The sequence below is a fragment of the Trifolium pratense genome, linkage group LG1, assembly GCF_020283565.1.
Source record: "Trifolium pratense cultivar HEN17-A07 linkage group LG1, ARS_RC_1.1, whole genome shotgun sequence".
Classification (NCBI taxonomy): Eukaryota; Viridiplantae; Streptophyta; class Magnoliopsida; order Fabales; family Fabaceae; genus Trifolium; species Trifolium pratense.
In genome coordinates this window covers 10602130-10612953 of record NC_060059.1, presented here as the reverse complement: position 1 = coordinate 10612953, position 10824 = coordinate 10602130, and the positions used below count along the sequence as shown (strand labels likewise).

Here is a 10824-nt window from a genome sequence, read left to right as displayed (position 1 = left end):
AGGTTCGGAATCAGAACGCCGTTAGAAGCATAAAATTCATCTTGACGAAATCGTTTGAGTTTCCCTCCTTCCTTTTCAATCGCGACAATGGAAGCTCCTCCCATCTTCCACCATTCCGATTTGCACCATCCTGGAGTAGGAGGTATCATTCTTCTTATTCTTCTCTCTCAATTCCCAATTCTTCATTTCCCTCCCTAATCCTAGGGTTTTCTCTTCCCTTTTCTATCACTACAATTAGGGTTTTCCAATTCATCTCGCTGATTTCATTTTCTATTGCAAGTTCTCAATTAACCGTTTATTTTAACTTCGAATTAAGTGATTACATAGCTATTACAATTTAGATCTAACCGATGCTTCCAAAATTCATAAGATATTCTATATGCAAAAAAATTAGGTTATTTTAGGGTTCCTAATTGAAAACTGGGTTGTATTTGCTTTCAGGTCAGAAAGCGAAAAGAGGCAAATTTTTGAAGGGAGATTCGGTTTCTGTGGTAGCTCCTCAGAAGAAAATTCTGGCTGACATAACCAACATGGATCAACCAATGCACCACCCTGCAGCACCAGTTCTTATGCCTACAAATAATGTCTCTGTTGAAATGATTCTCAAAGTATGTTATTATTATTGTTGTTGTTGTTGTTTGATTGATTACATTTAAGTTTTTTGGTTTCTGATGATGATTATCAATTTATCACTACACTGATGAATATTTGCAATTTGTTTCCCAGGAAAATGAGAATTTAAGGAAGCTCCTAGCTAACAGAAAGTAATATTTTATGTTAATTTGGTGTCTATTTTTGTGTGTTTTTTGTCTGCAATCAATGTAGTTATTGTGGAATAGTTGTTGTTTACTGTGGTTTTGGTCTGTTTGTATGGACAGTGCGGTAATAGAATCTTTTAGAACAGAGCTCCAAAAGTATCGGAAGCAAAATTCTGAACTTGCACTTGCGAATACTCAAATGATGCGGGTACTGACTATACTTGTTTTAATAATTGTTTATTTTAATTTGTTGGCTGTTGTTGATTGTTGATATTCAAATCCACAATTGCTAATTTGTATTTCTTCAATTTATGTATATGAAATGCAGGAGATTAATTCAAGTAGACAAATGGTGAGTCTTGAAAACCATTGTTGCACTGCATATGACACCAGCTGCTTTAATTTCTTGTTTTTTTTTTTGTGTTGTGACATTCAATTTGTTGTCGTCCAGGTGAGGGAATTTCAGGTTGAATTAGCAAGCAAAAATGGTGTACTCAATGCTATGAAATTAAAATTGATGGTCAGTTTAACTCATCTGTAACCTAATGAATTGTAAATGAGCAATTCAGAGAGCCTCTACTTTAATTTTTGACTGTTGCGTCTTTCTTTTCGTAGGAAACTGATCACAGAGCAAAACTAAATAATGACATTGATGAAGATGAGGTACTTATATATATATATATATATATATATATATATATATATATATATATATATATATATATATATATATATATATATATATATTCTCCTTTTTTGGTTTATTCATCTTGTTGGTCTTTCCTTTAGCACTTCATCTAGTTGTCCTTTTGTTTGATTAAGCAGTTAGATCAAAAGTTTCAAGAAGATAACAAGGGGGGAGGAAAAAGGAAGAGAGTTCCCAGATCACAATGTAATTAGTATGCCAAACCCACTTTGTGTGTTTACAAAACTTAAATGTTATTGTTGATATCTTTAAGTAGGTATTTTTCTTATGCAGCTACTGCACCTGCTGTCAGGAAACAAGTCAAATCAACAGAAAAGGTTGACACTCAGAGGTATGAGTTTGAGTTTATATACACGACTAATCTAGTAATGTCTAAACTCCAAAGTTGTACACCGGGATACTTCGGAACAAGGCAACTTATATGTCTTCCTCAAATATACAAACAGGTATTCTTCGAGAAGGAAATCTGCAGCGTTGAAAGCTGGAAAACTAGGACCAACTGACGACTTGTTTGAAATAAATAATGATGCCTTGCATCTACCTGAAAATTTGGCAAATAAGACCGAATCAACATCATTAGGATCCAAAGTTCATGATGTGGCTGGACAAGATACTGAATGTAATTGTATGCCATTTATATCTTCTTTTTTTTTTCTTTTTCTTTTATTATCTGTTCTTCAACATATTTTTTGCTTGCAGCCTCGGGAGCTACTAACACTGAACAAGTTCCTGCCAAAAAGAATATTGAAAATAAGAGGTATGCTATTACATACATCCACTTTCTGACTAGATTTGAATGGCTGAAATTGGAATATTTGATTAATTTAGATTAGATAATTGAAACTCTGTTACATGTCTTCCCAAATTATTTACAGGCATAGTTTGAGAAGGCAATCTGCCCTGTTCAGACCTGAGAATCCAGAACCATCTGAAGACTTCTTTGATGTCAACAATCCAAAATTTGAGGTCTCCAATTTATGTGATGATATTGCAGAAAGTGTAACTTCAGAAAACAATGCTTGTGCGCCTGGTCCTCAAGAAATACGAAGATCGTCTATTGGCCGGCCTTTGCGTCGATCAGCTGTGAAGATTGTTTCCTATAAGGAAATTCCACTTAATGTGAAGATGCGTAGGGAAAACTAAGTTGATTGAATTTCATAAAGTTTTCACTGAACTGTCAATACAAGAAGAATAGAAGTGGAAATCTGAAAGCCTGATGGTATGTCCTACATCCCCATGCCACAATGCATTTTGGTAGGGATTGTTTTGATTTGTTAAATAGCTTATTGTTTAGGACTCTGCATAATTGAAAACCGATGTATGTTCTATTGTAGGCAATTTTAGATGATAATATTTGATCCACTGAAGTCATGTCGTTGTTTCCTCCCCTTCCCTCCTTGTCACATTGTAAATTAAACTTACAGTGCTGACCAGGTGGTTCTCAGTTTTTAAAATGCTAATGGAGTTCACAGCAAAAAGTAAGGTAGTTGAATTGTAATTGCTTACTTCATTGTGCTTGAACTTATTCTTCTAAAAGTTGATTTTGTAGAGAATTGAGTTTGTATGCAGTGAATCCAGTTATTTATGTTTATTAATTTTTATCTAGAAAATGATTTTAGCCAAGGCAAAGGTATTGGGGTTTATTGGTAACTTCACCGAATTAGTCTTTGACTTTGTAGAATGCTCTCAAATAGGTCATGAGATTATGACTATTTCAAAAATGTCTCTTACACTATTATGTTGTCAATATTTTACTACATCTTACTATTTGACATAGTGAGAGACATTTTTGAAATAATCATAAAGTCATAGACCTTTTGAGAGTGTCGTACAAAGTTAGTGACTATAGTGATGGATTATGCGTTTTACTCCATGATTTAATTTAACTAAGTTATAGTGATGGATTAAGCGTTTTACGCCATGTATTGATTTGCTCAAAGATTACCTGTTTCTAGTTTCACCAACATTCTTAAGTTCAAAACCGTGTCACACCACGAATGAATTATATAGTGCATATATAAATATCTAATCTGCATTTCAAATGCGCGTTGACAATTTTTTTGTTTCATCGTCCCAATAGGGTAACTAAGTACCTAGTGGCTACCAGCTACTATGGACCTTACTATAGAAGGGTTGATATTCTCCACTTCTCTATATTTATAATGTGAGTTTAGCTTTAGCAATTAAGCTACTAGAAAGAAAAAAAATCTAAGTAAAAAATGTTTCATCTTTTTGTAAGGAATTATTCAATTTACAATAATGTTGCTTATAGTTTTCAATTTTGTGGGAAAATAATCAATGCTCTTAGTAAGTACACAAAATATTGAAGAGCAATGTTTTTTTTTTGTTATCAATGATTTGATACAAAGTTTTTACCGCCGTTAGTGATGATTAATCTTCGACACAGAACCTATGAAACATACATGGTGGGTTCTTTCCTCCCAATAGAATTTTTTCCATATGCACACATGAGCAAAAAAAATGCTTTTTTTTACGAAGCGAAGAAAAATTTTATTTGTTTAATTTTATAGTGTTGCTCACACCTTGGCAAGAGCGGCCTATTCTAAGACTAGTCGTTATATTTTTGAGATGATACCTACTTGTATTCACAATGTTTTGATTAATGAAATGCATTAAGTTTCATTTTGTAAAAAAAATAAAATTATACAATCCATTTCACATAGTTAATACATCTCCGATTCAAATTGGACGGTCATGATGCAGGAGCCAAGGTCCTTGAAGGCCTGAGGACCACACCAAGGTTCATGCAAAAACAATGTATCTCTACTATCGCCAATCTTATGTGATAATGAACCGTAAATTAGATAGGGCTGCTTTTGCCAACCTTCTCAATTAAAGCCAAATCTCACCACCAAATATAACAATTATTATTGCATACCAATTCACTTAAATTGTATTTAGCTTTAGCTAGCCTCAATGTACAATTTTTTCAGTCAAGAGTAGTGCCACGTACCCACGTCCACTTCCCCAGCAACAACAAGGTTAAGTTAAAGAGATCATTGAGGTCCTTCACTCATAATTATTAGAGAATTTCTAATGATCTTTTTTTAAAAAAATATACTCTTTAATTACAAATAGAAATGGTTTTTATCTCAATACTAAACATAGTATTATTTTATCTCGATACTTGTAAACTAAAAACTATTACATGTTTTTTCTACTCTAGTCAAATTATTAGCAAACAAAAAGGAATTAGATCAAAACACAAAGACCACACAAGTAACATAGTGTAAAATATGAAAGTTAATCAACTAGAGAATAATCTATCTCATATTTTAGATGTCTAAAACACCATTCGCTCATGGGTAACATTATTCCATGAGGAGTTCTTGGAAGCATAATGCACTTTTGCAATTTTTTATCATCCCATGTATACACACTACATATTGTAGAACCGTTATTGAGTACATACGCCGAGTTGCTCTCATATCCCCACCTATTTGGGTTGCTCAATGCATAACATTTACTCTTAAAACCATTCCAAGCATGAAATAAAGCAATGTCGCCCAAAGTTTTTAGTTTGACATAATTCATGGTTGAGAAGTCTATCTTGTACACATTTATTCTCATAGGCTCAAAATCACCCGTCATGAAATTTGTCCCAGGAAAATAATCTTTTATAAATATCCCAGGAAAGCTGAAGAAGTAATGGTTCTTGGGATGCCAAGAAATTTGTCCAGTGAATTTTATGAAAAGCCCTCCAATTCTTGCACACACCGGCAAACTGAAAGAAGTCGTCAAAATCTAGTTTTTTGAAAATGATATCAAGCACATCCCAGGGAAGGTCACAATTGTGCTGATAAGATGGAAGTATGATTCGATGTTCGTTTGGCATGAATAAAATGTTGAATAACAAAATTAAATTTGTATGGCCTTTAAGCAACTCTTTCACTCTTTTTGTTGAAGAATTATTATCTCTAGCCTTGAAATCTTTTAGGAGTTTCACAATCTAATTATGATTTTCATTCTTATCTTGAAACACAATTTGTATTGCCTTAAGAAACGCCAATGCATATGGATCATGGCGATCAACTCTACAATTAGACTCGTCGTTTTGTCGGGGGATCTTCATCTTTGTTCAGTCAGAGGAGGAGTGAGTATACAATACAATTGGTGATTAAGAGTGTGAACCCTAATTCATAGTTTTAAGAGGAAGAAGTAAACAATGGTTGAAAGAGTATAGAGTAATATATAAGGGTTTGTATTTATTTATTTATACCCCTTGTTCAATGTTGAAACTACACAAGTTCAGCGTCAATCACCACTAAATAACAAGTAACGATTAGTTTGAATATTCGTAATTTGAGAATTGACTGGTAAATGCCTGAGGAACTATTCCTTTATTTTTCATCCTCAAATATATAACTACGACTTCAAGGAGAAAAAAAGTCTCCCAGATTACATCAAGTAATTAATTTAGTGTAACACGATATTTATGAATTTCGTGAGTTGCAAAAATAATGTTTTCCAATAATTGTATTGTTCTTGTCCCAGCCTCCCAGGCACGCTCAGAGCCACCTGCATCACCTTTTTCTAGTTCAAGAATTGTTCATACACTCATGTAGCGTTTGAAACATAGGATTGTAGGTGTGAATTCAAAATGTACTTTATATATATATATATATATATATATATATATATATATATATATATATATATATATATATTGTTCCATTGTATATTTTTTCGTAGATATAAATGAAATAACAAATCATTGAAAATTCACATACAATATAGAAGGATCAGTGTTCGAACCCGATCATAACATTTGACCTAATAATTTTAACATTTACATCTATTAAGCTGGAATATGTGAACTGATTTGTTGTTTTTTTTATGGGTTTTTCTATCATGTGCAACTTTGCACATGTTAAGAAATTTAAAATACTTAGTAAGTTTGCATTGAAACTTGTGCATTTCATAATAAATGTTTGATTTTTTAATAAATAATTGTTGTTTTTCATTAAATAATTACTATTTTTGGTTACTTTAACTTGTGCAAGATTGCACATGTTAGACAAACTTTTTTTTTTATCATGCATCAAATATAGAATTATTAATTTCTAGTATATGTTTTGTTTTATTCTAACGTATTGATTAAATCAAGGAACGTGTAGTCCCCATGAGCTTAGCTCAATTGGTTGGGACATCAGCATTTTATATGCAGGAGCCAGGGTTCGAACCCTGGACACTCCACTTATCCATCTTTAAAGGTGGAATTTCAAGCCACTAGGCTACCTGACCAAAAAAAAAAATAATCAAGGAACGTGTATAGTCTCCCCTCAATAGAAGTGGAGAGTTATATGAGGTGTATGTTGAGAATTTTCCTACAAATGGCAGATATTCTGGCTTTTTTAATAAAAATTCTGAATATGAACTCGTTCCCATATAGCTTCCTTAATTAAATATGGAATTTAATGCATTCAAAAAAAAAAGTGGAAATTGGATTATTGCAATTACTTAGATGAAATAATGCGAGTTTCTTCTAACTTAACTAAGATCATGAATTCGATCTCTGACTTGACATGCACTAGTGTTAAAACTCTTAGACCATTTACAATGGGTGTTTAAAAGGGATGTTGAATAGGTGTTGATAGTTGAAAATGATTGGAGGAGGTGTGTTGAAATTGGGTGTTGAATGATGTGGAGGAGTGAGGAGTTGAAAAAATTCAACTGTGGTTGAATCTGAACCGGGGGGGGGCGTTACGTGGCGCGTTCTTGTTCGTTCAAGCTCGGCGCGTGCAGCACACGCGCAGACAAGGCGCGTGATTGGCAGAGGGACAGAGAGAGAAAACATTATCCTGACACGTGTTGCTATTTGATTGGCCGACCGGATTTTTATAACAATAATACTTTGAACTCAATAATTTCATAGAAAATTAATTTTTTATTTTTTTACCAAAATTCATGATTTTTTTTATCTATAAATAGAGACTTGGTTCATTTGATTTGGATACAGAAAAAAAAAACGAATTTTTTCACTATAATAATCTTATTATTATCTTCCTATTAGTGTTAATCTTGAAATATTAGTCTTTTTTTAAGTGAAATGGATCCCAATAATCACTTCAATAACACTCAAAATTCTTCTAATCATCCCAACAATTATCAAAATCCAAATCAATTTTTCATCCAAATCAATTTGTCAAGTACTAATTACGTTAATTGTGTGTTGTATTTTAAATTAAGTTAAAATGATTTGTATCTTATAAATTATTTAAATAAATTTTGTTTTATTAAAAAAAACAACAAAAAAAAAAATTGTTAAGTGTTTATTATTTTAATTTAATTTTAATCGATAATTATAATTTTATGTAATCATAAAAATAAAAATATAAATTTAAATAAGAATATGAAATAAAAAATGGTGGGGTAGAGAAAGTGGTGGGGTAGAGTGTTGAATAAAAAAACTATTGGAGAGAATAAAAGTTGAATGTGTGTTGAATGATTAGGTGGAAGAAATAGAAAATGATATGGAGTGTTGGGAAGTGAAAAAGTGGTGTTGAAATTGAGTGACCATTGTACATGGTCTTAGCGAGAGTTTGTCACCTATTTAGATCTCACAAGACTCGATCGATTAATATCTACAATTGCACACATAAATAACAAAAAATACGCATTTGTACAAATTTATTATTTTATATACTAAATTTAAATCTGAATCATTTGTTATTATCGAACGGTCACCAATATTGACCGACTATGATTTTTTTTTTGGTCAAGTAGCCTGATAGCTAGAAATTCCACTGTTTTAGGTGGATAAATAAGATGACTGGAGTTCGAACCCCTACATATATAATATAATGCCCTACCAACTGAGCTAAGCATACGAAACCAACCGATTATGATTCTAATGTAGACATTTTTTTTTGACACATAATGTAGAGTGTAGACATTGTTCATCATTCTAATTTGGTGAATGGACATCGGGAAACCAAGGAGTGTGAAGAGGGTATAAGGACCCACACGGTTGTAATGAGATCTATGCCAATATTTTCTTATCTAAACAGTTAGAGGTATCATAAGCCGTTATTCTTTTTCTTCCATTTCATCTAAAAGGCTCCAACTTTATTATGAAAAAAGAACTCCTACATAAATGACCCACCATTATCTCAATTTCCCTTTTATTTGTTTTAGGTATAAACAAACATATTTCTACCAGCTCCCTTATTTGACTAAAATATACTATGTAATGTAGGCGATCATCAAAATTCTCATAATCTTTTAAAAAATTATCTTAACCTTTTGATATTAAAAAAAATTCTGATAATTCGGAGTTTTGTTGAAAAATAAATAAAATTTTACAAAAACTAATTTCAGTCAAGAATTGAACTCGCGTCTCATAAATAATTTGTCATAAAATGGAACTTATTAAATCAATTCAATCACTTGATTATAATCTCTTAAATTTTGTCAACTAAATATGTTGACTATTTTAGAATGGTAAGTCGTTAGAACTTTTTTTCATATCACTATCTTAGGAATTAGCTAGGATAGTTAATTTCTCACATGACCCTAATATCATTTTCAGATGTGTAATGATATTTACATCACTACTTCCAATCACCACATATATAGTAAAAGGTTATTAATACTAAAATTGGCTAGAGATTTGGGTTAAAATTAAAAGTTAACGTGTCACTTTCATTTGACAAGAGAAGCATACAACATTGCATTATAACCATTTGAATGAGAACATAAAAATGATGGCGGGAATGATAATTAAGGAGGGAAAGGGAACAACAATATCTTTTTCTTATTTTATTTTTTATATAAAAAGTGAACAACAATTATATACATATACTTTATTTAGTGTGTACTATATGGTATGGTATATGGCGTGATAGATAGTAACTAATAAAGCCATAACAAAATTCTCTTTTTAGTCAAAAAGAAAATGAAAGGATATACACACAAAAGGAAAAGGAATTACCATTGCATGCCTTTAATCATTCCTCAAACTAGACTCTTTTTGTTTTATATTTAGTCTTGATTCTTGAACATATAACAAAAAAGCAATGGTTTACATTAATCTCATTTTGATAAGGCATTAGTTCTATTCCATGCCCTTAAATATATCAATATATATGGTGCAGTCCAAGAGTAAGACAACCCAAACAATAGTTTTAGGCCTTAAAAAATATAAACAACTTATCAAGAAAAAAAAGACATCTCATAAGTTATAAGTTGATCACAACATAAAATTGGCCACAAAGACCTCAAAAAAAAGAAAAAATAGTATCTTCTACGGTATAAAATAATCTGAGATACTTTGTATTCTATGAATAACTGAAAAATATTTGAGACTTTGTATTAAAAAAAACACTTTTTGTATGATTCTTTCAATCTTTCTCTGAATAAGTAAAAAAAAACTTCGCTTTAAAGTTCACTTTAGATCCTCTTTAATGTTGGACCGACCTTCAATATATCAAGATCACTTATTTTTAATATCCGATAAAGGAAAAGATTATTCAGAAACATATTCAAGAATAAGGAAATGATTCCAACAAGAAAAAGAAAACCAGCATAGTTTTGAAAACACAAAAATATTCATAGCATTTAGACTTCTCATTGACAAATTTTTGTTGCCTAGGTAGTTAAAAATCTCCAACTCACTTTCTTTAAAATTGGATACCCTCTACGTGCAACTGCATAAACTAATCCCTTAAATAAGGTAGAATCACGTCAGGCTGCATAGTTCTCCTTCAAAAGTTTTAATAGTACGACATTCTTATAATTATGATTTGGATCATTTCCAACTATTTTTGTGCAGTTCTCTCTCATTTTCTTAATCCAATTGTGGATTGAACCATAAAGTAAGAAAAAAACAGCACAAAAAAGAGAGAAAAACAAGTGAATGAATGGCTGATCGATTAAGATAAAATGACAACATAAGAGAATGGAGAGGAAAAAATCCAAATCCTTACGACTAAACTCGAACACAAAATCACTAATTAAACTAAAAAAACCCAAACCATAGCATCAAGCTAAGCCATCTTGAGTAAATATCTCAAACTTACTTAAACTTAATAAACCAAATGAAACTATAACTAGAATTAGTACTTTTGATTAACATACTCAAATTTCCTTTCATTTTTACATGTACACACACACGTGCCATACACAACTTCCTAAAAAGGTTTAATATGAAGAGGATTAGGGTACAAGTTGGACCTATATGAAATAAAATCAAGTTCCCTCTCCCTAGTCCCTATCCCCACCGAATTATAGTCCTTGTGGAGACATGGTACATATATATATTTATTTATTTTTACAAAGCTAAATGCACTTATACCATTTGGCCTTTGTGCTTTAATATTCTTGGCCTTTTGTGTCTTA

The 10824-nt window shown here is 31.6% G+C and overlaps 1 protein-coding gene across 5 annotated transcripts; it reads left to right on the top strand.

Annotated features, from left to right (window-relative positions):
• On the top strand, window positions 1-3055 carry LOC123909992 (shugoshin-1-like). 5 transcript variants are annotated; one of them, XR_006810119.1, is made up of 13 exons: window positions 1-142; window positions 442-608; window positions 727-764; window positions 879-966; window positions 1087-1110; window positions 1210-1278; window positions 1374-1421; window positions 1581-1650; window positions 1738-1795; window positions 1911-2089; window positions 2164-2221; window positions 2340-2683; window positions 2799-3055. XR_006810119.1 is itself a non-coding variant. In XM_045961263.1 (12 exons), the coding sequence occupies exons 1-12, from the start codon at window positions 88-90 to the stop codon at window positions 2605-2607; spliced, it is 1113 nt and encodes a 370-aa protein (XP_045817219.1). In that variant the 5' UTR covers window positions 1-87; the 3' UTR covers window positions 2608-3055. The 5 variants fall into 5 exon arrangements, 4 of the variants coding, with proteins under 4 accessions (XP_045817219.1, XP_045817082.1, XP_045817148.1 ...); XM_045961263.1 differs by having other exon boundaries at window positions 1584-1650; window positions 1911-2083; window positions 2340-3055; XM_045961126.1 differs by having other exon boundaries at window positions 1584-1650; window positions 2340-3055.
• The last annotated feature ends 7769 nt before the right edge of the window (window positions 3056-10824 follow it).